General features: G+C 36.7%; 1 protein-coding gene across 8 annotated transcripts in view; it reads right to left on the bottom strand.

Moving 5' to 3' along the window:
* The window catches only part of inpp4ab (inositol polyphosphate-4-phosphatase type I Ab), a 67190-nt gene that overhangs the window by 31339 nt on the left and 8028 nt on the right, over positions 1 to 27823 (bottom strand). For 5 of the 8 annotated variants that reach the window (XM_048200534.1, XM_048200537.1, XM_048200538.1 and 2 more), the window contains exons 2-13: positions 12851 to 13037; positions 12704 to 12748; positions 12151 to 12269; positions 9866 to 9982; positions 9697 to 9776; positions 9472 to 9583; positions 9276 to 9366; positions 5590 to 5737; positions 5356 to 5486; positions 2996 to 3100; positions 1506 to 1614; positions 83 to 100 (exon numbers count right to left, since the gene is read on the bottom strand). In XM_048200534.1, the coding sequence (XP_048056491.1) occupies positions 83 to 100; positions 1506 to 1614; positions 2996 to 3100; positions 5356 to 5486; positions 5590 to 5737; positions 9276 to 9366; positions 9472 to 9583; positions 9697 to 9776; positions 9866 to 9982; positions 12151 to 12269; positions 12704 to 12748; positions 12851 to 12935 (1160 nt within the window). In that variant the 5' untranslated portion in view covers positions 12936 to 13037. The remainder of the gene's footprint in view (positions 1 to 82; positions 101 to 1505; positions 1615 to 2995; positions 3101 to 5355; positions 5487 to 5589; positions 5738 to 9275; positions 9367 to 9471; positions 9584 to 9696; positions 9777 to 9865; positions 9983 to 12150; positions 12270 to 12703; positions 12749 to 12850; positions 13038 to 27823) is intronic. The other 3 variants (XM_048200535.1, XM_048200540.1, XM_048200536.1) reach the window with 1 other exon arrangement.

Raw genomic sequence — 27823 nt, 5'->3', positions numbered from 1 at the left:
GATATCATGCATAAAATGCTAACAAACCACAAAAAAACAAAACAAAAATAAAACAAATAAAAATAAGTTCAAACAAACTCACCATTCCTCTTCATAAATGCTGATTAGAAAGTAAAAATGCAATTAAAACATATGAAAAATAAACTAAGAGCATATCTTAAAGGAAAACTGCTACTGACGTAACATTAACAAACCAACACATAACCAAAAGCAGCCCAGAGAAGGTGATAAACACTAATGAAAGCAACGATTTTGAAAATAGAATATACAATCTACATCATTAAAGGCAAAATAAAATTATAAATACAATAGTTTGTGCAACATGAAATGATAAAGCAAGCATAACTCTAGTGTGCTTTTAAAGGGCCCTTATTATGCTCATTTACAGGTTTATAATTTTGTTCAGGTGGTCTACTAGGATAGGTTTACATGATTGAATGTTAAAGAAATATTTTGTTTTATAATTTGTTGCAGTTATAAATGTTGCAGCACCTGTTTTCACCCTCTGAATGCTCCGTTTTAGTTTCAGTTTCTTTAAAATTAGCCTTCCAAAAGGCTCAGTCTAGTCTGAATGGCCCCAATAGTATTTACAGGCGCTATAAATATTACTGTAACTACGCTATGGCGTCAGTTTTGCTGTATCAGTTCGAGCCAAAGTCTGATATTGACAGTTAAGAAGAGCAAGATGACTGACCCAAAGCACCTTCGCAAGTGTGACTTGTGCAGGACACAGTAGTCATTTTTTATTATATAACTTTTGTGATGAGAACACAACAAAAAGCTGTGGATGTACTGCTGGGGAATAGTGTTGGAAAAATCATTTTAATCACTGATTCTTCAATTCCTCTGCCTTTGGAAGTCCATGTAATAATGTCTTGCCTTTGTAGTGGCCTTCCTGGACTATCTTTGTTTAAAGGCCAGCCAAAGTAGCTAGTGGGCGGGCATTATGCAAATGTGTTACATGTTGATGTAGCCACATCATGGAAATAATGTCAGGACTACAAATGAGAGGTTCAAGGCAGGTGTTTTCTGTTGGAGAGATTAACTCCCTTTGGCATTAACTTTGTGATTTGTAACTTTGCAGATTGTTTACATGTGCAAACAGCTATATTAAACACTAAAGGAAAGGTTAAATAAAAAAGCATAATAGGTCCCCTTTAAATGCTCCCTCAGTAAGATGTTTTTGAATAGTTTTATCCTTAATGAGTGAAGCATCACACATTTTTTTTCTTGTACACATATTACAACATAAAGGAAAATGATAAAATCTAGTTAGGTGAAACTACCGGACAGCTGATTAACAAAAAGATATATATACAAAAACCTGTCACTCTGCACCTTATCTAATCTACCTTTATCTCTTATCTCACTACAACAAACTAAATGCACATGATAGCTCTTCCTTCACATGCAACACATGCATGTATATGCGAACACACACGTACAGTACACTCAATTTGAATTTTGCATCTTTTCAAAACCAGGCAGTGTCAAACTTAACTTACACTTTCTTTGCCTCCTCAAATTTCTGTAGGAGTTTCCGCAAACCACCATTTTTGAAGCCCTGGCAGTGAGCTGCAGGGGCCCCAATCGTCACCAAATCATAGGTGTGATCTAGAAACACAAACACACACATCCACTTCATGTTACACTTTACATCAACATGTGAACACAAACAAATGAACAAATTATATAAATTATATAAAGATATAAATTTGCACTGAGATATAAATTTACAAGGAATAAAGTCACATTGTGAAATATAAAGTTGCATATATAAAGTCAAAATCACCTAAAAAAAAAAAAAAAGTCATGAGAAATTGCATTGTGTCATATAAAATCACATTGCGAGATATAAAGTCACGACTGAGAAACACAAAGTCAAACTGTGAGATATAAATTTGCATTTACAAAAAATAAAGCTGCTTTGTTAAAAATAAAGTCACATTATGAGATAAAAAGTCGCAATTACGTGTAAAAATTCGTATTGTGAGATAAGTTTGAGATAATCGCACTGTAAGAAATAAATTCAAAATAAGTGAAATGAAATTGCATTTAGAAATATAAAGTTACACTGCAAGATAAAAAGTTGCAATTAAGTGAAAAAAGTTGAGAAGCTGCATTGTGAGAGTCATGATGTGACATATAAAATCAAAATTGTGATATAAAGTTACATGTGACATAAGAAGTTGCAAATATGAGAAACTGCGATATAAAAACTGTGATATATATATATATATATCGCACTGCGATATAAAAAGTTGCATCACAAGATAAGTCGCAATTACATAAAAAAGCTATGAGAAGTTGCATTGTGTCATATAAATTCACACTGCAAGATATAAAGTCACAATTGGGAAACACAAAGTCACATTGCGAGATATAAATTTGCATTATGCAAAATAAAGACGCATGTGATAAAAAGTTGGAAATACAAGAAATAGTAACATTGTGAAACAAAGTCGCATTACGAGATAAAAAGTCGCAATTACGTGTAAAAATTTGTACTGTGAGATATTCATATTATGTAGTCACGTGTGAGATATAGTCACACTGTGAGAAATAAATTCAAAATAAGTGAAATGAAGTTGCATGATAAAAAGTTGCAATTAAGTGAAAAAAAGTTGTGAGAGTCACAATGTGAGATATAAAGTCAAAATTGTGAGATATAAAGTTGCAATTACCAAAAATAAAGTTGCTGCTCATTCCAGTGTCTCATTACCACAAACTCACCGGCTTTTATCAATTAATACTGATTATTATTTTTTCCAGCTTTACTCAGTGATTCGAGATCACGGAAATGCTAATAAAAATTTAGCAAATGTTATTTCAAGACTGGGGGTTCAAAACTGTGCGTGTGTGTGTGTTTGTGTTTGTGTTGAGTGCATGAAAACTTCTGTATGAGAGACTATTTACATGTGCTAAGTGCTCTAAATAATAATAACATGGGATGACTAATGAAATAAGTACACCGAATGAAAGAAAGAGATCTAACCACAGCCAGACTCATCCTGAACCCGCATTCTCTGCACATGGAGGTTAGTGGGCATAAATTCCAACTTCCTCTCTGCTTTCAGATTACTGGCTTTAAATGATGGACCTGTAAGAGACAGACAGACAGAAAAGAAATTTCTTGATACCCCTTTATGATTCAAATAGGGTAGACATGTCTACTATTCTTAGTCTTCCAGGTCACTGGAGAATCTTTCATAGAATTCTGGGTCATCTGGAAGTTTTTTTTTTTCTTTCAGTTTAACCCTATTAAGCCTGCTGTATCATATACATGAATTTCTAAGGCCTCTAAATTATCAACATGACTAAAATGGCTGAAAAACCAGTTGTACACAATCTACTACATGCCTTCTGTCGCCTGACTGATTTATAGTTTATATCTTTTAAGGAAGTAAAAGGACTTTTAGTACCATTCTAAAAATGTCCACGTTCAGGTCATGGTACACATAAAATCTTTACAAATTTGTATAAAATAAAGGCATGAATAAATGTTATATTGTTAATAATATTTCAAGATAAACCAGGCTGAATCATCTTAGGTGCTCTTGATTATCCTTGCATCATTTACAAAAATCATGTTAAAATGTGAGTATCAAATATGATACAACAAGCTTTTGAGGAATGTTTAATCTCAATCATCACTGTATGGCATTGCATTTTAAGTTTTCCCATATTTCTTAAATACAGTAGCTCCATATTCTCCTGTATCATTCTTTATGAGCCATAACATGTAGTAAGAAATACTACAGAAATTGAATAATCAAATGTAAAAATAAAACACTGTATAGTCTTCACTGTATGAATTAAACATAAATTGGTTCATATTAAAGATACAAAAGTGATTCAGTCAAAAGCAGTGAGTGATTTTTATTTTTTATTAACTAATGAAACAGAGGGTAACAGTTTATGAGGCTGCTGTCCCTTTAAGAACGAATGCACGGATCTAATATACTGTTACAAACCGATTTTCTCCTAACTGTTTATGTTCAGACCGTGTTTACGTGAATACTCCACACAATGTGCATTTTAACATAACTGTGTGTGTGTATTTGACCATGTAGGCACAATATGCAGTGAAAGAGAAATGAATTCGGGATCACACACATCTGAGAGGCACTGCATTGAGTCCTTTTTCGCGGCTTATTGTGATTAATAACACTCTAATGTGTCAACAACTTTAAGTAGTACTGCGAAGTTAAAGAAGTGTAACATCATTTTTTTAAATTTGTGAATCAATGTGAATCGGTAGAAGATAGAATCGCGATTCATATGTGAATCGATTTTTTTCTCCCACCCCATTACTAACTATTAATAAAATATTAAGCAGTAATTTGGAGTTTATAGAAGGAAAAGTCATAAGCTATGTTTCCGTCCACCTATTTTTATGTGCATTTTGGAATATCAAATGAAACCTGCTGAATGGAAACTCCAAGATGCGCTTAAATTCTAATGCGCATTAAAAACTTATGTGCTCGTTTGAGTCGGATAAAAGAAAACATGCGCATAAACTACGATGGAAATGCATTTACTGAATAAATTCCTTGATGCACATCAAAAAAATCATGTGACTTTGTGCAATGGGATGGAATAATTGGACTAACCAGTGGACTGATCTTTTTGCACAGCATCTGAAATGCTGTTTTGGTTGTTCTGATGCAATGTCTGTCATCAAAGTAGTTCGGTAGAATTACCTTGAACTGTCTGACACGACTACGATCCCAAACAGCAGACATCTGCCTCCGAAATGCGTTTATTGTGTTTCATCTGCATGCTCTGAGAAGCATGCTCTGAGTAGTGATATTTAGCACCAGTTTATTAGATTTTGTTCTCTTTGACTCACTGGATGGAAACGCTGCTTTATTCGCTAATGTTTTATGCGATATTCCCATTTTGCGTAAAATTTTGTGTTAAATTCCAACTTTGGATGGAAACATAGCTAAAGTTAATAGTTAGTTAATAGTGAGAATTGGACCCTAATATAAAGTGCAACCCAAACAATATGAACCTCAAATATGAAACTTTTGTAAATTAAGTGCAACAAGTGTAAATCCAATGATCATGTTATCCAGCATGATTTAAGAATTATTTGATTAGTGACCTAAAAACTGGGCAGAATCTGAATGATTTCATCTTTATTTCATGACTTTTTTCAAAATGTTCAAATGCTACTTTATTTCCAAATTTTAAATTATATTTTTGAATCCCAGACTATCAATGTGGTCTCACATCTTTGGACCCCACTGTATCATCATATGTTTCTTTTGAACATCTTACATGTGCTGAAGTCCTGAAATAAAGTAATACAACAGGAACACCTTCTGCAACCTCAAAGAGCAGACTGACCTTTGTAGTCCTGCAGGTCTGTGATTGTATCCTTATAGGTCAGAAGGATGCTCTGGTACTGCGTTACGATTTGCCGCCGGAGATTCTCCCAACACGGAGATAACTCACCCAGCTCCTCCAGCTCACATACTCTATGAGCATCAAAACACACAATCATGTAAAGGACTGCTCTTTGTATATATACACCGTCATAATGGTCACAGTGTGCATGCTGTCTGAGGTAATGATGAACACCTGGCAGAATCCTCTTCCAGTAAGAGTTTGACGAACTGTCGTGGGATGTTAAGTGACAGGACGCTCTCAGCCATCTGTTCCAGGATTCGTAAATGATTCCCATCAGTGGTTGGAAAACGGTACATGCGCGACATGGTGCCACCAAACACTGAGACGGAGAAACAAGATTAAATAAACCATATAAACCATAAAGAGAAATCAATTGTGCAAGGCAGTAGCATTAAAACTGAATTTGTGAGCATTATAATAATATGACCAGGCTCTGGATTTCACTTCTGTCAATAAAAATGCAACTAAGTGCCCTTGATCTTGGGAAAAGCACTATTATAACAATAAAACATAATTATCATTGGTTATTCTTAGTACCAGCAATGTTTCTGTCAATATTTCACATAGAGCCATTAAGCAACATGTATCCAGTGGTGGCCGGTGCTTTTCAAGAGTGAGGAAGATGTAACTGGTCACTTGTTAAGGCAAAATATCAGTCTTCAAAGTGGGCCGGTAAAAGGTGTAGCGTACCCACATTTTTTCTTGCATACCGGCACTTCTCACATTCTAATTTGTGATTGCGTCAGTCCCCTTTAAACCTTATATGAAAATGGCAGCCCGTCTTTTATTCAGCGTGTTCCTCGGTCAATAGATTGTCATTATGGGCCCTATATTAACGATCTAAGCACATGGTCTGGAGAGCACAGCTCAGGTGCACCTAGAGCATGTCCGAATCCACTTTTGCTAGTTTAACAATGGCGCATGGTCTAAAATGGTTGTCCCTATTCTCCTAATGAGTCATAAACCAATCAATAACCAATAAACCAATCAGCCGCTCGCGCCACGGCAGATTTGCTATTTACATGGTGGAATGTGCAAGCGGAAAAACTGAATGCTTTCTCTAGTGAGGAAACGGATGTGCTCGTGCATGAGGTTAAAGCGCGTGAGCAGACCATCTACGGAACAAGCCGGATTCCACCAAAGCAATTTTATATTTATGTACACAATAATAAACTTTTACATTGTAATCCTTTTATTTTTAATATTTAGCATGTTTGTGTGCTGCTGCAAACATGTGCAGAGTGTATGTGCGCCTATAGGCGCATACTATTAACGTGCTCTTTAAATTTAAAAAAAAAATAAAATAAAAAATACTGCGGCATCGACTTTAGAGCAGGTTTCTGTTGGTCAATGGAACAGTCATTTTCAGTTCCTCAAAATAGCAACACGCCAACAATGCGCCTGAACACACCTCGTTTTCAGACCAGCATGCCCATGGGGAACAGATGGGCACGAGTGCATTTGCTATTTAAACAATGTAGCGCAGGATGTGAAAATGATAACTGCGTAGGGCTGAAACTACTGTAGCAAAAAACACTTGCGTTTTGCCTGGCATTGCATTGTGCCGAGTGTATGATAACATAATGTGATGTGGGAGTGATACGAGACTGTAAAGTTTTTGCAGCGTTCACCCCTCATCACACTATTGTTTTCCTTCAGCGAAAATGGAATGTGAAGACACTTCAGAAAATGTTATTTTCATTGGAAAATGTAATTTTTACATTAAAATTATTATTGTGGATGTGGCATTAGATTAACATCATGCACAGAAATTATCAAAGACACAATCACACTGTAAAAATTATTTGTTGGTTTAACTTAAAGTAGTCCTTACCTGGTTGCCTTAAAATTTTGAGTTCATTTAAACTAAAAATTTGAGTTGATACAAAGAGGGAGATTAGTTTATTCAACAGAAACTCAAACTATTATGTTTATATGAACAATGTTTGTGAACCTAAGCTGATTTGACAAAAGATTTGCCAAAAGTTGTAATAACAATTTTTACAGTGCAGCAGTAGTCACTTTGAATTATAGAAGTGCCAAATTAATAGATTCATGTTCTGTTATTTTTTTAAAATATAAAAGGGATGGTTTAATATAGGACAGATTAAACATATTGCCAGTCTAGACAATTACAGTAATATAAGGATTGCCTATATTCTAAATTAATATTAAAGGTGCCCTCGAATGAAAAATTGAATTTATCTTGGCATAGTTAAATAACAAGAGTTCAGTACATGGAAATGACATACAGTGAGTCTCAAACTCCATTGTTTCCTCCTTCTTATATAAATCTCATTTGTTTAAAAGACCTCCGAAGAACAGGCGAATCTCAACATAACACTGACTGTTACGTAACAGTCGGGGTGTACGCCCCCAATATTTGCATATGCCAGCCCACGTTTCCAACATTATGAAAGGCATTAGACAAGGGCAGCCAGTATTAACGTCTGGATGTGCACAACCAAATCATCAGACTAGGTAAGCAAGCAAGAACAATAGCGAAAAATGGCAGATGGAGCAATAATAACTGACATGATCCATGATAACATGATATTTTTAGTGAAATTTGTAAACTGTCTTTCTAAATGTTTCGTTAGCATGTTGCTAATGTACTGTTAAATGTGGTTAAAGTTACCATCGGTTATTAACTGTATTCACGGAGACAAGAGAGCCTTCGCTATTTTCATTTTTAAACACTTGCAGTCTGTATAATTCATAAACACAACTTCATTCTTTATAAATCTCTCCAAGCAGTGTAGCATTAGCCGTTAGCCACGGAGCACTATCAAACTCATTCAAAATCAGAAGTAAACAATATAACAGTATACAATACTCACATAATCCGACACATGCATGCCGCATGCATGACGAACACTTTGTAAAGATCCATTTTGAGGGTTATATTAGCTGTGTAAACTTTGTTAAAGCACTGTTTAAGGCAAGCGAGAGCTCTGTGGGCGGAGAGCACGGGATTTAAAGGGGCCGCAGCATAAAATCGGCGCGTTTATAATGATGCCCCAAAATAGGCAGTTAAAAAAATTAATAAAAAAAATCTATGGGGTATTTTGATCTGAAACTTCACAGACACATTCAGGGGACACCTTAGACTTATATTACATCGTATAAAAACATAATCTAGGGCACCTTTAATGAATATGATCTGTTTAGTTAAAATGATTTGAAATGAATATTCAGGGATTGACTTGATAGATAGTGTAGAACTCATTCTAAGTATTGTTTCTACCTACACTAGTATACAAACAATATATTAAAGCGGAACTCGCGCAGCTCTGGACTACAACGACTACAACACTCACCAGCACAGTAGTTTTGCAAATACAGTACAAGAAATCTCGATGGAGGTGGGTAATTTTGGAAATTGTCTTATAAAGTCATAATATATACATTGTTTTTGAATTACCGTAAAGCATTTTGTCACTCTCGCGTGAACGTGAACATGAGGCGAGATTGTGTCGGGTCGACGCAGCTCAACTTGCAAGTGCTGTTTTCTCGTTTAGTTCAGTTGGATAACAGACACTACAATTTTAAACTGAAAACGTCTGCTCTGCTCCATACAGCACGAGCTGCAGAGTCGCAGCAGGACTGAGATTTGACTAATCACGTGACGAATGTAAGGATAGATGAAGGACAAGACGACGGTGGAGGATTTATTGCGCAACAGATCCTGAGCGTCCACCCCTCCCTCCGGTGGTATCGTATACCACCCTGGTGTTGCCGCAAGTTTATTTACAGGTGTAAAAATGTACTCACCATGACATCCCTAATTTCCGCCACAATGAATAATTCATAGAGTGTGAAAAACAAGCCATTCTTCTAGTAGCTGAAATTCTTACCGGATCGAAGAAAGGAGTCTTTCCACAGAGAGGCATATTTCACTCGGACTCCCACAGATTCTGTCAGACTCTCATCCACGGGGAGGACTGTCTGCAGCAACGGCACATCAAAGAATGAAAACACTCTCGTCAGAATAAGTAAAACTAGTAAACAAACATGCTGTTAGTTGGGTCACTGGGGCATAGTCATGCTCACCCTGCCATTGATGGTGTCCTGCAGTTGTTTAATTGGTGTATGCTGATCTCTCTTCTCCTCTAGCTGCCAGGCAATGACTGTAATACTACCCACATGCTTGTTTTCTGCTGACCTGAGGAAAAAGGACAGCAGATGTCGATTCATTCAAACTGCATATGCAGCAATGAACCAGACTGTTCTAGGAGACACATTATCTTGACTTCAAACAAAGATGGGTGGGCTCACCTGAGAGGTAAGTTAAGTCTGTGGTTCTTTTCCTGCAGAAGGTCCTTCACTGGGAACATCGCTGAGCCAAGAAGGTACATCTAGAAAGAGAGAAAAAAGTATTAAAAAGACAAAGCAGCATAGCCTGAGCTGTTTTTCATATCAGAGCCCTGCGTGGTGTGCATCTCACCGTTCCTTGTGAGCGATCTTTTACATCATACACACAGAGCTTGACCTGTGTGTGCTGGTTAATGTAGGAGTCTTGGAAGAAAGCCACACTGCTGAGGAACATGGGATTATTTGTACCCTGCAAAACAGAGGTCAAACCATTTGCTTTGGTTAGTCATCCAAACCAGTCCACATTGTTGCATAAATGACATGTGTCAATACTAAAGCTGGGTACAAATATAGATTTTCTGATTAATTGTGACCTTCGTTTGAACTTCATCATTCTTAAAATTACACAACAAATCTTTTATTCTATGCCTAGTTTCCTCTACAGCCCCAGGGCAAATGAGATAATATTTTAGCCAAGTTTGTAGTCCAAAATGAACATAAGCTAGTGTACCATAAAATAATAGCAAAAAACATGACTTTCTATTGAGTTGTCCACACAGACTGCACACAACAACATGCTGTGCAACTAAGGTTGTGCCGATAGAAGATAGTGTTGTGTATTGACGATAGTCAGAGATATGGCCGATGCTTTTGACAATATCAAGTCAAAAGTACAGCAAGTCAGTACTGAAATTTTAAAAATGTGACGATACCAGCATTTACCCCTAGCATTTTGAGCACTGTTGAGCGGATTCTTAAACACCTCTGATTGGCCGTTGTGTTCACATGCTCAACAGATATGTCTGTGACTGGCTAAAATGATCAACATGTTGTAAACAGACATCTTTGATGCTGAATAGACATCTTTGAGCGCTTATACAGATATACACGGGAGCGTTTGAAAGCAGGCGTCTATGAGCGGATATATTAGGGATCTGCTGATAGACACCTGCTTTCAAACATTCCTGTGTGTATCTGTGTAAGTGCTTGGTGAAGAGTATCAAAGATGTCTATTTACAACATGTTTTTGAAGCATTGATCATTGTAGCCAATCACAGACATATCTGTTGAGTGCATGAAGACAACGGCCAATCAGAGGCGTTTAAGAATCTGCTCCACAGCGCTCAAAATGCTAGAGGGAAATGCTGGTATTGTCACATTTTTAAAATTTCAGTAGTGACTTTTGACAACCCTAATGAAGACGATAATTGGCTTGTTTACCCATTAATGTATATTAAATTATTATTATTATTATTATTATTAATACTAACATTGTTGTTATTATTATCAGGCTAGTATTATTATCAAATTATTATCAGCACCTGAAATTAATTTGCGTTCCCTAATTTAATAACGACATCACCACATAACATCACTTGCAACACTGACACGTGCATATCAGGATTGAGGACTCAATGAAAACGTTTTTATAACAGACTATTCACAAAATGTCAAAAGTGCTTGTTACATTATTTTTATATAGTTGTTGTTTAAACCAAGGCGAAAATGAATTTGTTTTGTTTCCATAGCACATTAACAAAACATTTTAATGACACTAATAACAATACAATTAAAATTTATTATTATTAATAATATTTTTTACTAAAATTATATAGTCTTAATAACAGTCTTTAGGTCCGAATACAGCACAATGATCAGTCATTGAAGAAAATCAAAAGCAGCTTCAAACAGACTTAAAAAAACATGGTCCACAAGAGAAATATTAAGCCAATAAATTAAGATATATTATTATCAGCATTGAGGTACATTCAGCTCTTATGTCTGAAAGAACTGATGCGCTGTTACAGCAGCAACAGATACCAAAAGCTCGGTCAGTTTTTGTGTTCGCTTTTACTTTTAGGGAATAATTGACTGTGGTTTAATACTCCATCACTGGCATAACTCTCCTGCAAAGTTTGCAAATTGCATGCATGATATTCACATGCTTGCCTTTTGGTAAAATATTTCTATGCAACATGACATTTTTCTTTTTTTCCACAAAAATGATAGAAAAAGATTCTCATTTCCTGCGATAATAAAACGAAGCAAGTAAATAAGTAAATTAATGATCAAATAAGTAAACTATTGCACTCATGCACGTGATAATATCATGTATCAGCGATCTTATAACGCCCGTCACTATGTGCAACCAGCGTGTCAAATCGAATCAGGAAAATATCTTGATTCTCTGCCCTAACCTTACTAAATTACAGATATAAAAGGGGTCTAAACAGTTTTTTGGTCACTGAAACAAAATTCAGAGTTGTAAACCAGGTGTTAACTTCATCTGTCTCGGCTGACCACTTGTGATCAGATCGTGCGAGACAGATGTTAACACCAGGTGGGAATAGTTTAGGTTTTGGGTAAGAGCGTTCACCTGGGCTGACAATAAAACAGGACCATTTGTGTCCATCTCACCTCAATGATCTCTGTCTGTGCATGCTTGGTCCAGAAAGCCTGAGGAGGTGTGGTACAGCTCACAGCAACAAAACAGTTGGGTTTTCGGTCCAGGGACGGTGTTGTCAGCTCACTGCAGACTATAAAACCACATACAAATGCATTCAAGCTGAGTGTCATAGCAGTGTAAAGATTTTCCACAAGAAGCACTGTATATATGAATGAGCTACAGTGTACCTCAAGTGTTATTTGCTAAGACTTGCTGATTCTCTGAGATATAATCAGACCTCCACAGTTAAAAGACTTTATTTATAACTGATGAGAGATAGAGGCAGTCACTTTATCCAAACGAAGCTTCTTTAGCGGTTAACTTCACGTAAGCATACAGTAGGACACAGAAATATTTACACTCCTGTTCAGTGTCATTTACAGTCTAAAGATCAGAGCTGATAGTCAGCTGAAGCCTTATATCCCCAGCAGCCTTGGATAATGGAGAACAGGTCATTTCTGGTGCCGTTTCTGCTGCTTTAGAAAATTTTGAGTGTGTGACTGTAAAAAAGAAACCAAGACTGACCAAGACTGAACTCCAGTACTGGCTCATCTGGATCTTGACTGTTTCCTGCAAAGAGGAGAAAGAGCAAGACCTGATATAATTCACATGTAAAGTAAAATGTAATACAAGAGAACATCAAAACACAAGTTCATGGGTACTACTGTATACCTTCCAATGCTAGTCCAAGCATCTCGGAAGAAAGCTCCAATGTATTCGCCCTGTACACCGACCATGGCCGTTCCCTCCGCTGCATTGTGGCAGGATATTTGTGTGTGTTGATGCTAGAGTAACAGGAGTGGTGGAAACCCACACACAGCCAGGCACAATCCTGTGTGGCCGTTTCCTCCTCTGTTATCTGAGAGAGAGAAAGACAAATAAGATTTTTCCAGATTTGGTGGAAACAGAAACTTTGGAGTACTTCAAGGATCATAGCAACCCTCTACGGACACAGTGAAGCTCGAGTCACCAATAACAACGAATCAAACTACAAGCAATAAATGACAATAGAACAAAGGTGCAAATTAAATAGACAGTGCTTTTCAGGTTTTTCAGGTAGATCTAACAGTAGTTAGATGTAGATTAGGTACAGAAATTGAATAAAGTAATCAAATGTAAAATAATACTGCATAGTCTTCACTTTATATTTCATCTATTTAATTTATAAAGTTACAAAAGTTATTCAGTCAAGAGCATTGAGTGATTTTTTTTTTGCAGCAAGTCTGTTATTTGATTAACATTAAAAACACAGACAGCAGCAGGAATATTAGGCTGCTGTCACTTTAAGAGCTAACGCACTGATCAAATATACTGATAGCGTTACACATTTTTTCTTTCACTCACTTAAGATATAACAGACAATGGGCCAGATTTACTAAACGGGGAAAATTAGCGTGAAAGCACAATTCCACAAATGCACCGATGGGAGTGGCAAGTTTTGCGCATGATCTACCACTGACGCGCAAATTAAAGAAGACAGACGCAGTCAAATTATTTACATAATGACCAACACAATCTACCAAGAGCAGTGCAATTTAGCGTTGGGTCGCAAATAAGCAGAGCTGATGCTCATCAGGTGCAGGTCGATACAGGCGCAACTTGTTACAAGTAATATACGGATAACGTCTTCCTCTGGCATTCCAAAGAAATTAATACAAGTGGAAAATATTTTCTCCCTTCCACCACGCGCTCTCTGTTCTCTGCAGCGTCTCCTCCTAGCAGCAACAATTGCAGCCAGGTTGCAAAATGGGTTAAGACCTGCTTTTTTGGGCGTTAAATAATGGTTCAAATACCAGTAAATTGACTAGCGCAAACATTAGTAAATTGCATTGCGTGACTCATTTAAATACTCTCCTCCCATAAATTTTGCGTCTGAAAGGGAAACGCCTACAAATGCATATGCAATAAGGTCAGCTGCAAAAACAACTCAGTCCACGCCTTTTCAGTGCTAATTTTGCACAGCGTGTCTTTAGTAAATCCCGACAGTAGTTTTTTAACGCCAAAAGAGGGATTGTGCTGGTGCAAGCTGTTAGTAAATCTGGCCATATGTTTACTAGGATACTTGACAAGATGGACATTTTGAGGTAATTTTGTGAAATTGTATGTTCAAACGCAAGACGTGAAAGCGAGCTCGCGCATGCTTCAGATGTGCAGTTTGCACGCACAAAACTTCTCACACACAGTGCGCACAAGTTATCTTTCACTTGAATGTTTAAATTGGCAAGGCTTAAAAACGCATGCAAAAGATAAACTTTCATGATAAAGGGAAAAACCAAAGTCCCTTTCAAAGAAAGTCGTTTTACTTGGCGGCCATATTTACAATGGTTCCCGGCAGCTATTTTGGGCATCCAAGACCAAGTCCTATCTATTTGAATGGGGAAATCCTGAAATCTCAAAAACGGTTTGTCGAACTTACAATTAAGGGTACGTTTACACAACAACGGTTGTACTAAAAATGACAACGTTATCAAAACTATCCCCGTTCACACGGATCCACAAAAATGACTAAAAACGATGTATACGCATGTCAGACAAGCAGTTGGCGATGTCACTTTGTAAATACACACTATGCGCATACACATTCTTTTACAATGCACTCATCTCGTGCCAAACGTGCATGCCTATCCACCTTATTTTTTAGTATTTTTCCAGTTTACTGCACTTTGATATTCTTCTCGTTATTTCCCCATAATGGCTAATAAATCGGAAGTCTTGCACATTCACAGAAAACACCTTATTTCCACGCTGAAAAATAAAGTGGATAGACTAAACACGTAATACGCATGTGCATACCGTTACCGTTTTCACAGATTCACATTTTTGCAGTTTACATGGAGATGATAGCAGTATTGTTTTCAAAAACTTCCCCTTTTTCAAAAGTTTGTGTTTTCAGGCCACCAAAACACTGTTGTCATGTAAATGAAGGGCCAAAACGCAAAACAGCTTTTCACTATTAGTTGTAAGTAGTGTTGTGTAATAACATCAAATCAGCTACAAAAGCTGACATGAGCTGTCCCATAAATGTTGTTTCTTATGTTAAATTACCATTAAAAAAGCTTATTTTTCAGGCTAGACCAGCCAATGCGCATGTGCAGTCATAAGCGCGAGTCTCAGGTGTCTATGGGAACTGGAGCTTCTAACGGCAGCTGCCGTGACGCAATTGCTTTATTAATCAGATTGGCTCTTTTACTTAGAAGGAGGGACGTATTCCGTCATATTGCATGTTGCAGTTTATTCCATTCACAAGTAATAGGAGTGAAACGTCTTCTATAGTCTTTGGAAAAGCTCTGTGGGCAATGAAATTATATCTGGCCTAAACTTATTTTTTGCCTCTAAACTCAATTAAAGGTGACTGTAATCATACAATTTACTAGCCACCGGCTGATTAAATACATTTTTTACCCTCGTGAAATTTGGTCGCATATGCAAGTGATTTACTGGCATTGTAGTGGGTTGTATGGGCACTACTGGAGGGTACACTCTCGAACAAGTATCTAAACTTCCATAAAGTTTGTAAAGGACAATTACAGGGACAATTGCGGGCTTCATTGCGCTGGATATATTATGTATACATATATATGAGAAACCTACTTTTTTTACTGTACTTACATAAATTTTTCAGGTATCTGTACTTTATCATTATTATTTTGGGAAACTTTTACTTCACTACATTTTAAAGCATAGTAATTTTTACTCCGCTACATTCAATAAAAACATATTGTTTCTCGTTATTTCGAAATGAAGAAATCACCACTGCTTTTCTCTTTTCCTGAATATGCACTTTTAAATCTAATAGATACGAAAGAGAGGACTATAGAGTAGACTCTTAGAATTATTTAGTAGAGGACCAGATTCTTGGGTTTACTGAAGACAGTTTTAAAAGTGACCATTAGCTATTAGACTATATAGGGCAATATGCCTTTACTGTTCTATACTGTATATCAGCTTATCCATCCAGATTTTTAAAGCATTTGAGAGGCCTTTTATGAATCATTTGTGCCTCTAGTAGGCATATAGATAACTTCATAATGTTAACAGACATGGCTGATGAACAGAACCTCGCCTGCCCACATCATCCTCTATGAGTCAAACAAGAACAAGAGGAGCTGATGTTAAAGTGAACACACACGCACACAGATGCATCAAATCTTCTGTTTATAAATCCACTACATTTTATATCTGGGATTTATTTCCTGTAGAAATGGACATATATACATTTTTTAAACAAAGAAAGGCCATAAGGTAAATGAAGAAAAACGTGCATTTTACTACATTTCCCATTTCACTGCATTTTAGCTCAAGTGCTGCATTATTAAAGGGGACCTATTATGCCCCTTTTAGATGTAATATACATCTCTGGTGTCTCCAGAATGTGTCTGTGAATTTTCAGCTCAAAATACCCCACAGATCATTTATTATAGCTTGTCAAATTTGCCCCTATTTGGGTGTGAGCAGAAACACGCCGTTTTTGTGTGTGTCCCTTTAAATGCAAATGAGCTGCTGCTCCCTGACCCTTTTCCAGAAGAGGGCGGAGCTTTAACAGCTCAACAACAACAAAGCTGGAGAATCTCACGCAGCCAAAATGAGGATTGTCAGTAACGGTGTTCAGCCTTACATTGTTCAAACCGGAGTCGACACTGATGGAGAGACTCAGGAAGAAGTTACAACTTTTAGAATGAAACTGGACGTTTTTGAACGGTTAGTGGATACATTTATGTAGTTGTCATGTTAATCTTTTGTGCAAATCCAGCGTTGAATTGACGTTTGTGAAGCAGTCTGGTGTAAATAGACATTGTATATCTCCAGCTGTTACAGCGAGTAAACAGAAATGGAAAACTGCAGTGGCTCTCTCAGGGCGGGATCTATGCTAATAGGGCAGTTTGTCACCAGTCATGGGAGGGGCTTCACCATACTCTTACATAAGAGTAGGGGGAAATCTGGCAACAACACTCTACTACAACAGCTCTTCCTCTTCTCTAAAGCAGCCCAACATGCCCTCACCCCCTTGTCGTGTGTTCTCGGGGGCGGGGTTTATGTAAATTTTAGGGTTAGAGATGTCACTAACCAGAAAAGAAGCTCATTGTAGTCTCTACCAGCCGTTTGTTGTAGTCCTTAAACACTGAATTCTTTAAATTTTTTTGAAAAATTATTTGAATTCTCCCTTTGCATTGAACTTTGAGAGTTGTAACTTCGCAGACGTTGTTTATGCTCAAACAGCAACGTTACACGCTAACTAAAGTTAAAGTGAAATCATAATCAACCACCCCTTAAAGCAAAAGCAGAACATACCAAATACCAAATTTAAGAAATTAAGAATTTATTGAAGTTCATGCACATTTATCAATGTTTCCCTAAAATTGTGATGCTGGAAACAATTTATATTGAAAGATGTTGTATTCAATTAAGAAAACTGTTAAATAGAAGCACAAGTGGATTCAGACTTAAGAACCCCACAGTGTGTTCTCTCACACAAATGTCTGAAGTTCAACCACAGATTGCACAAACATCAGTGATAATGGTACAGTGTGTGAATAATGAATGTGTGTGTTTGGATGCAGTATGCTGCAGTATGCCAGCTTGTTTAATGCATGTTGAGCTGCAAGCATGTGTCTGTGCCTTTTACACGAGAACATGAGGAGGAGAGATTCCGCTCTTCAATTCATCATCTCACTACTTTCCATCATTATTTACTATCCTTTCTGTATATAAGAAACCATGACAAAAGATGTTAAGTACTTGTCTTTGCAAATTGTTTTAATGGTCTTTTGTTAAACATCAAAAATTTTACTTATACAATTTACAGAAATATGACAGAAAATCTGCTCAGCTGGCTGTCTCCATGGAGATGGCGTTTTGTGGTATTGTCACTCTATGTGGGATTGTTCTCTCATTGCTGCTGAAATATAAGAAAACAAGACCTGCTGTGGGAGATTATTAAAGCTAGTGGGCTGCAAACTTTCAGTTGCTATTGACATAACCTCAATGACCCATCTCTGCAGCTTCTGCAAAAGCCACAAGGAATTATGAAAACAAGAAGTTGATATAAAACTGCCTTATATGCAATTTACATGTTTGTACAACATAGTTTTAGCTATTTGAGTTTTGATTATTAAAGAGGTTTGATTAATTATTTAATTTATTTTCGGTTTTCGGCCAAATGCATCCTGAATTTCCAGTGTCGGCCCAGAATTTTCATTTCGGTGCATCCCTAAAAGTAATATTTTTTAACTCCAGAGATGCACAGACTAACTTTAGACTAGCATAAGCACATTTGTACCTTCTTAAGAACAGCCAACAACAGACAATGGACCTTTTTACAAGAAAGGTAGCATGTTGTTTAGAAACAGAAGTGTCTCTGCCACATGAGAGATGATTCCTCTTATCATGCATTATATAAGATTTTGTGCTCAATAGCCTTACAGCCCCTACACAAACCTAGGAAAACATTTTTATTAATGCACTAATAACCAAGATATTGATTGCTTCTGGGCATGAGGACTTTTATGCACATCTGAAAAATGCAAACAATGTAATGCTTCCTTAGAATTAGAAAGTTTTCTTATGATGTTTCTTCACAAGAGTCTCACCACACAAAAATAAAATATTAGTTTCTGGTCAAACTTTGGCCATAATTTTAGGCCTTTTTTCCTCTTTTGGAAGTGCTGGACGTAAACCGTGTGACACAAGAGAAGATACTGTTGAATAAAGTAGTTATTTTTCTCGTTGCTCGACTATTTTAATGATGAAAACACCCTGAAAGTGAGGGTTAAATTGCTGAATATGGACGAGTTAGATACCTCTCAGATTTCATCAAAAATATCTTAATTTGTATCATTTTAAGGTACAGATATAGTACTTCCTACAGTACAGTACTGTATCTCTCACAGTGTGACCAATCTTAAGTGTACCTTTAATCATGATCTAGTGCTATATGAAAGGAAAGGCTGCTTGATCATCCATTTATGAAGATGAATGTTTACAGTTGCAGTTATTTGAAAGAACACAGCAGTTACAAACAGACATTGCTTGACTACCTTGGCTGTATCTGAACTGAAACTTCTTGTTCTTAATCTCGGTGGATCAGAAAGACACATTAACACCAACATTGAGTGCCATATATAGGGCCTGGAGACCCCACCAGATTTATGAGTCACATGAACTGGAACAGGGAGACAGGGAGAGCTTTTTCAGATAATCCCAACAGACTACCTGACACACTTTTTCTTCATATGCCCTGCTGAAAACGGCACACAAATTCTAACAGATTCCTCCAAGCAAGCATGCAATACTGTAGGAGTCCATTGTCATTTCAAACAGCAAGAAATGCTTCACCAGGCACTGGTTTGAGTATATGCTTTCTCTGAGTGTGTTGCAGAGGGCAAAGAGAGTTGAAGTGAAAGCTCTTTTCACTTCTCTCTTGCTGGTTACAGCATTTCTCATGTGTAACAGACAGGAACTTGGTATAAGACGCAGCTGGTTGCCCTAAACTGACTTAAATGGCCAGAAATATTTCCTTGTTTGTTCAAATCCACCTGAGGTGACAGCAGCAGGCTTTAATTAAAGGGTTAATTCACCAAAAATGAAAATTATGTCATCATTTACTTACCCTCGTGTTGTTCCAAAACCATACAAACAACTTTTTTTTTTCCTTTTTTCAAACACAAATAAAGATATTTTTAATGAAAGCTGTCCCTCTACTGAAAGCCCATTCCACCAAAACTGACGCTTCAAAAGGTCATAAAGAGATCGTAAAAGTAATCCATATGAATCGGTTGCTTTAATCGAAATCTTCTAAAGAGACATGATCACTTGATATGATGAACATTTTTAATTTTAACTTTTATTCACACATAAACATGAATCACCACACATATATTAAGCACATCAAATATGGTAAACAAAAGCTCAAAATAACTTTCTTGATGCGTGGGAAGCATAGACTGTAAAAAAGATGAATGACATGTTTCAACTTCTTTTCACTGTAGAAAAATGAAGCCAAAATATCCCAGAAACAGTCTTTGCTGATTATGTTATTTGGAGCCAGAGTCTGCGCAGTAGTGATCCTGAGGTGGAGCCGTGGTATCAAGGTCACGTCCATACTTCAGCAGACTTAATCACACGCACAACTGTTACATTCCGTTTTTATAGCACTAAATAATAATTAAAACAAACCTATTTAACATCGGCGTGATAACAACTACCAAAAATGACAGAAACCATGTTCTGAAAAAAAATGATTTGAAGTATAATTGGATTTTTTAGTTTGGCTTGTGTCCCATTCGATTCGGTTTATGCCATCAGGGGGTGATCAAAATGTTTTGCCTTCACTTTTCAGGACGTGTGCAGCACACTTGTTGAGAGCCAATGAGGTTTATTCACACGCATCAAGCAAGTACAGTTGAGCTGCCATTAACCATATTTGATGTGCTCCACAGTGTATGCATAGATAAATGTTTATATTAGAGAATATTATTGGCTCTAGGGCTGCAACAAACGATTATTTTGATAATCGATTATTAGAACGATTAATCGACTAATCATCGATTATTGCACTGATTAATCAGTAAGCTTTGTTCGATTATTCTACTTTAGCAATTAGTTAAAATATTGAGTTATACTGTAAGTTACTTTAACTAGTAAATAAAACAAGGAAATCACTTCAGCTTTTAAAAGTGTATTTTTAATAATTTTCAAGCCAACTGAATAGACCAATATTCTTCAAGTTAAAAAAATATAATGTAATTATGTGGGGGTTTTTTTTGAAAAATGAAACAACAACATACATACACACACATATTATATTATATATCATATTATATATATATATATATATACACACACACACAAACTATCGAGTTTATGGTCATTGAATGGCTTTCCTGAGGTAAATGTTAGATTTTGTGTGATACTAGTGATATATTTTTGATGTTCATTCATGTTTATTTCGCGCTGTAATAGAGAGGAATAGGTTCACATGCCGCTTGAACCGAGGTGTTACAGCGATCTGCCACACAACGTTAAACAGCGTCACCACACCACAAGTATTGTTTGAATCCCGTAGTAATATTGACTGAATTTAAAAGCTTAGACTTAGTTTCATATCAAAAGTAACCTGATCTGTCGGTGCATTGTCTGTGTCCTCTTTGCTCTGCGATCCATCTTTCACTGTGTGAGAAAATGAACGTGTGGCGTGAGAACAGTGAGTCTGAATGAGAGTTGGTGGCCCTGCATGACAGTATTCTGTAGTAATGCTAAACGTTATGTTTGTTATGTTTATGCTGTATTAATCTCCCACATTTCACGGGTTCGACTTCGTTTGCACTATGCTCTCCAAAGTGCTGACTTCTTTTATTGGATTGGATCCGGGAGGGCTGCATTACAGTATTGCGCTACAGCGCCCCACTGGTTACACCGCGTTATTGCAGGCCCTTCAAATAGGTCGTATGAGATCAAGAGACTATTCGACAACAAAAATATTTGTCGACAATTTTTTATTGTCGACGTTGTCGATAATGTCGACTAATCGTTTCAGCCCTAATTGGCTCGACATCAGAATCAGCCATAAAAGGTTTAAAATGTAATAATCGGCATCAGCCCGATATGAAAAAATTATGCAGATATGCCATGTAGATAACATGTAGAATATGCACCTGGGATAACTCAAATGTGTTGCGATAAGATCACGTCAGCTGTGTGGTCATTCTTGAAGTGAACTTTTAGCATGTATGATGATTAGTTTCACTGTTTTGGATTACTGTCTTTAACTTGTGAAAGGGTGCGACCAGTTTGCGTTACCCATCAATGGTGGCCCTGTCCCAAATGGCACACTTAATATGCACTTGTAGTCTTGTGGACTTACAATTGCCACCACATGCGGGTGTCCACAAGCCCGTAAGGTGTCCCAATAGTAATTTTAGGTTTCAGAAGGGTGCTCACGAGTGCACTTTTGCAAGCCTGCAAGCTCCACAGCAGACTTCTGCCCGACAGTCAAAGTAGCATTATGTCACGAAAGTGTGCATTCCAAGGGGTAAGGGTTGCACTCTCTACTCTCTAGCATGTGCGGCAGCCTCTACAGCAGCAGCAACCCAAGGCTGGTAAGAAGTTTTATTTATTTAGGGAGGGGCTGTTGTTAGACTAATAAAATGAAAAGTAAATTACACAAATAACATTAAATTATTGCTGTTTCTGAATAACTACAGCAGTAATTGATGTTAAAAATCACAAGTGTAATTTGATTTAAGGGTAAGAAGCTATAGTCTACATATAAATAAAAATTACAAACATGACACTTGTCAATTAAATAAAGGTAACTTTTGGCCTAAATTGCATGCATTTTCCAGAAGAACATTGTTTTGGTTGTGCTTCTGCTCTGCGTGACTGTGAGGATGAATATGGTTATCATCTCAGTTTATGACTGTAACCATGGTTCCCTGAGAAGGGAAACGAGACACTGCGTCATGAGTTTGCGCAACGGGAACGCTCCTCGTGAGCTGGTGTCTGAAGCAAGTGTGCTACATGCCAGTCTTTGATTGTCTACCGTGGTCAGGTGATGTCACAGACACTGCGGCAGGGTCTATAAGGGCATATAGAGAGAACGTCATCAACTTCAGTTGTCTGAAGGAAGATGTCCAGGCATGTTGGAAGTAAGGCAACATGGAAGTAAGGTAATGTCTCCTTCCCCTTCTCAGGGAACCATGGTTACAGTTGTAACCTGAGACCAGGGTTGCCAGGTCTGTGCAACAAAAGTAGCCCAGTGGCCAGTCAAAAGTAGCCCAAAAATAGCCCAATGTGTTTTTCTTCTAACAGGTGGCTGAAATTCTCCAGTTTGTATGTCTGGGGAGTGTTTTGGGGGTGTTGGAGCACCGAAATCATACTTATGGGGGTGGAAATCAACCCTCAGGAAATTTTTTTTACCCATGGTAACAACTTAAATGTAGCCCAGTTTCCCGGGAAAACTACAAACTTGGCAACACTACCTGAGACGCTCTCTTTCGAAGTGGAACTCTACACTGCATCATGACTTGATGCTATGGGAACAAAATACCCACTATGCCATATTGACAAAATGCATCCATTATAAATGTAATCCCTCCGACTCCAGTGGGTTAATAAATGCCTTCTAAATCAATTGTGGGATTTTTTTAAAGAAAAATATCCATATTTAAAACTTTTATAAACTGTAAGCACTGGCTTCCTGCAACTGCCCGTTCACGGGAAAGTCGAGTTCTGGCTAAAAGGATGACCTCTGACATCCTGTATGACATAGTTCCTCTTTTCCGCTTAAATTACGCCTACGTCATACGTTGGGTCAAGCCTTACCATCTACAGAGGGGTTCTTGTCTGAGACCCTGGCAATAAACAGGCCACTTTCAAAGTATGAAACCAAAGCCACCTTGAATTTTATGCCTGCTGCTTGAAATTATGAGCTATTTTGCTTCAGTGACGAGTGTGGTCAAAACAAAGCCATGCTTTTCAAATATCTATGACAGAGAGAGAGAAAGAGTGAAGAAAAAAATGAGCGTGTTTGTTTTAGATGACTCTTTTTCCACAGGCACTGAGTCAGGAGGAGAGCAGAGACTGGAGACCGTAAAAGGGCAAACCTAGTTTCCCAGTTTTCACTTTCTGCCTGACTGCCAAACCTCAAACCCATAGTCCTTCTCCTCTTACACTGACAAGCTCTCTCTCTCTCTCTCTCTCTCTCTCTCTCACACATATACAGTATAATGACATTAAGGAATTAAGCAGGTGAGTAGCCTGAAACCTCCTTAGATCTTCTGTATCTCTAGTTAAACTTCCCACACAGAGAGAGCGAGAGAGAGAGTGAGTTAACAAACCAAGCTCCACATGATCCAGAACTGATCACCTCTATAACACATCAGTGTCTCCTTTCCTCTTCCCACACACCTCTCATTTACAGCTGCATCATTTCCTCCCACACGCACACTCAGGTAAAACTTTCAGTTTTAAACTGTCATTTTTACCCTCTCTCAAGCGCTGTCAACTCCAAACCATCCTTTTGATTTAAAATGTTCAACGATAGACCAGTTCACCAAATATACCACTATTTGTCAAACCAAAAAACAACCCAATTTTATCCAGCTTTTCATACAAGCAAGTTCCTTGTAATTCAGCTGTGTTTCTGGTCATAGTCTTTTACTTTAGGGATACACAATATTACGGATCCGATGCGAGTCATTGAATACTGAGTATATGCCGATAATGAGTCCCGATCCGATACTTTTTTTCCTAATGCTTGGTGCACACTTAAAGTACATTCAAGTTATTAAAATCAATCCAGTCAATATTATAGGATTGGGTTAAGAATGCTCCCTCTTTTTGCATTAGTAAATGTTGAAATTAACATTAACGAAGATTAATAAATGCTTTACAAGTATTTTACATTGTCAGTTCTATGTTGATATTCTGTTCTGTTCCCTTGGTTCCTGTTGTCCTGCTCTGTTTAGTTCCGGTTTCCTTGGTTACTGATCATCTCCTCATTTGTTTCTATGGTTACATATAATTATCACCTGTCAGTCATCATGTTTGTTTTGTATTTAAACACCCCAGTCCCTTGTCGGTTATATGATTTATGTGGTTTGCATTCTTTCCTGAGTTCTTCTACATATTTTGAATTATAATTAAAGACTGTCTGATTCTTTTTCTGCTTTATGCATGCTTACCACATCGTTACAGTTAGTTCGTACTAACTAATGTAGTTAATGTTAACAAATGGAACCTCATTGTAAAGTGTTGCCGGTTTTTACAGTAATTACACTTTATTTATTTATTTTTTTCAAAGATGGTTTCTATTGTTTTAGGTAGTTCTTACCACGCAGACGTATGTTAAAGTGTTAGTTTTTTTCAATTAATTTGGTTTTAGTCCGTTATTTGATGCTATAAAAATGGGGTGTAACGTCATGATTGACAGCTGTGCTTGTGATTGATCTGCGGGAGCGGGAGTGTGATATGTTGGCTCCACCTCAGGATCACTACTCCACAGCTTTGGGCTCCAAATGACGTAATCAGCAATCAGAGTTTCTGCGATATTTTGGCTTCATTTTTCTACTCTCAAGGAAACGGAGATGTGCTTTCTAAACACTGATGATCTAAATACTTCTCTCAGCAGCATGGGCAGCGCTGGGATGTTTGCTAACAGTAAATCGCTGGTCACATATTTTTTTTTATTGGGTTCATGTTTACGTTACAAGCACCATTAAAGCATTATTAAATTAAACAAATAATAAAATCTAGGACAGCAAATGGGCAGTGCCATACACATTTATATGGCACTGCCCATTAGATGCTCAAGACAGTTCATTTGCTGTGACTGTGGATTACTTAATCACTGGACACTGTGCCACAAAAGTGGGTAGTATTTTCAGAACCAAAGCACAAAGGCTTTGTCATTTATTGTTTTTGGTGTGCAAATGATTATGCAACAGGATACAATGCTACACAAGCACACTCACAATCTTGCATGGTTTACTAGCTCAAAGTCCAGCAGACTTCCTCTTTTCCACCCTAAAAGATCCAGCAGTGATTTGATGGCAGGTTTGGTTTGAATAAAATACTGGTTTAATAAATACTGGAGCGATTGCTCAGTTCATTTGAATACTGGTGTGTTAAACTGTGAAACTGGAGGAAACACACACACACACATAGGAGGATAGTAAGTTTATAGGGGTAATAATAAGCCTCTCATAATGTTTTCTGTCAGAGGGACGTCCTGAGAAACTTCCAGTATGTAAAATCTCCAGATGGCCTCACTAGCATTAGGGAGACTGATCTATGCAAACACTGCACTAAGAATTGTGTGTGATGGAGAGATAAATAGGGAGAAAAAGAGAGGGAGAGGGAGAGCCCTTGTGTGAGCGTGTATGTGTTTTTGTGCTCAAGAACAAAAAAACTGCCCATCCTTTTGGTCTGTTCATCCAATTGGAGCTTGCATAATTTCTTTAGAGGACAACCACAGATGTTACCCTTTGAGATGAAAATGAGCAACAGCCATCTTTCCCCCAGCATGAGCTCATAAACACAAATACAAAGCATCATTATCCTTTTTTATGTACAGTATAACAGGCTTTTTTACAGAGTTTTATGAAACCCAAGCCTCTATTAAGATTAGCCTTAGCCAGAAAGTAGGTCAGCAGATTCAATAATTTAGTGTAAATAATTTGCAAAAAATGTATTTGCATATTAATAATAATTATTATTATTACTACTATTAAATAATTTGTTGTTATTATTAACTAAATCTAAAACTATTAAAAATTATTTTTAATTTTTAAATATAGCTGAAATAAAATAAAACAATATATGAAGAGTAAAATTTTTTTAAATGAAAACCAAACAAAAATGTTGCATTTAGGGCTGGGTTGACAGTAGCACTTCTTAAAAATATACGTTTTCGAATTCAATTTAATTTAATTAATTTAATTATTCACAAAATTCAAACAATAAAATAATGTTGTTTTGATGCTTTTTAATGTGGCATGACATATTTCAGTTGGTATCTGCCTAAATATTTCAAGTGGTAGCGAGGAGCACACATGAACCAATCATCCCTTCAACTTTACTACCAGTTAAAGCACTAAAATAAAGATTTAAAAAAATCATCAGAATATGTTGAAAGATGCAGTACAACTTATTGAAATCAGTGTTTCAACCACAGAAAGACATCAAATATTTTGTGAAAAAATATGTCATGTAACATTGCATTTACCTCAGGAGCCATAACTTGGTATAAATAATTCTAGGGAGGAATTTTTTGCTAAATATATGCACTAATATGATCTATTTTTTTTTTTTTTTACTTAACCTATGTTTTATATGATGTATGTTTGAATAAATTTGTCATGAAAACAAGATATGACAGCCACAGTTTAAATGTATTTAAGTTTATACTTCAATAACAAAATAGAGTAAAAACATAATAGTTATATAATTAAATACAAAAACTGAAATGTAAATGTTCGTATACAACTTTTTGAGTGTAGATTATCATTATCATTATCAAAAAATGAAACAAATAAAATTAAAGCTAAATATAAATAAAAAAAATGACAAAAGCACATAAGATAAGTATAATTAAAATTAAATATAAAAATATAAAAATAAAAGCTCATTCAAAATATTACTAAATAATAGTGGTTCAACGGATCACAAAACTCATGGTTCGGATCATATCATGGTAATTAAGTCACGGATCGGCTCATTTTTCGGATCAGCACAAAAAAAAAAAATGGGGGGGGGGGACTTTGCATTTATTACTTAGCCCACTTTAACTACATTATTAAAGACAAGTGAACAGACTGTAAAAAGAACAAATACTGTACACCAATAACAAGCATAGATAAATACAACATACAAAGTATGTTACAAAGTATGTTACAAATAACTGTAGTATTAATTTTCATGTACAGAAATTTAATAATGAAATATAAAATAACACTGTTCACTGGATAAATTTAATATAGATTTCTCTTTGTTAAAGCTATGTTTTGTTGTTTGATTTACATGACAGACATCTGCAGGTATTTATAGGTTGCTGTCACTTTAAGAGTAAGACACACATCCGATAGATACACATCCAAATTTTTACCTCGTTCAATTAAGACGTAACCGATTTATGAGAATACTTGCCGA

Source organism: Megalobrama amblycephala, linkage group LG8 (genome assembly GCF_018812025.1).
Source record: "Megalobrama amblycephala isolate DHTTF-2021 linkage group LG8, ASM1881202v1, whole genome shotgun sequence".
NCBI classification, from domain to species: domain Eukaryota; kingdom Metazoa; phylum Chordata; class Actinopteri; order Cypriniformes; family Xenocyprididae; genus Megalobrama; species Megalobrama amblycephala.
The sequence above is the reverse complement of the archived record's forward strand: the minus strand, read 5'-3'. Positions and strand labels throughout refer to the sequence as shown.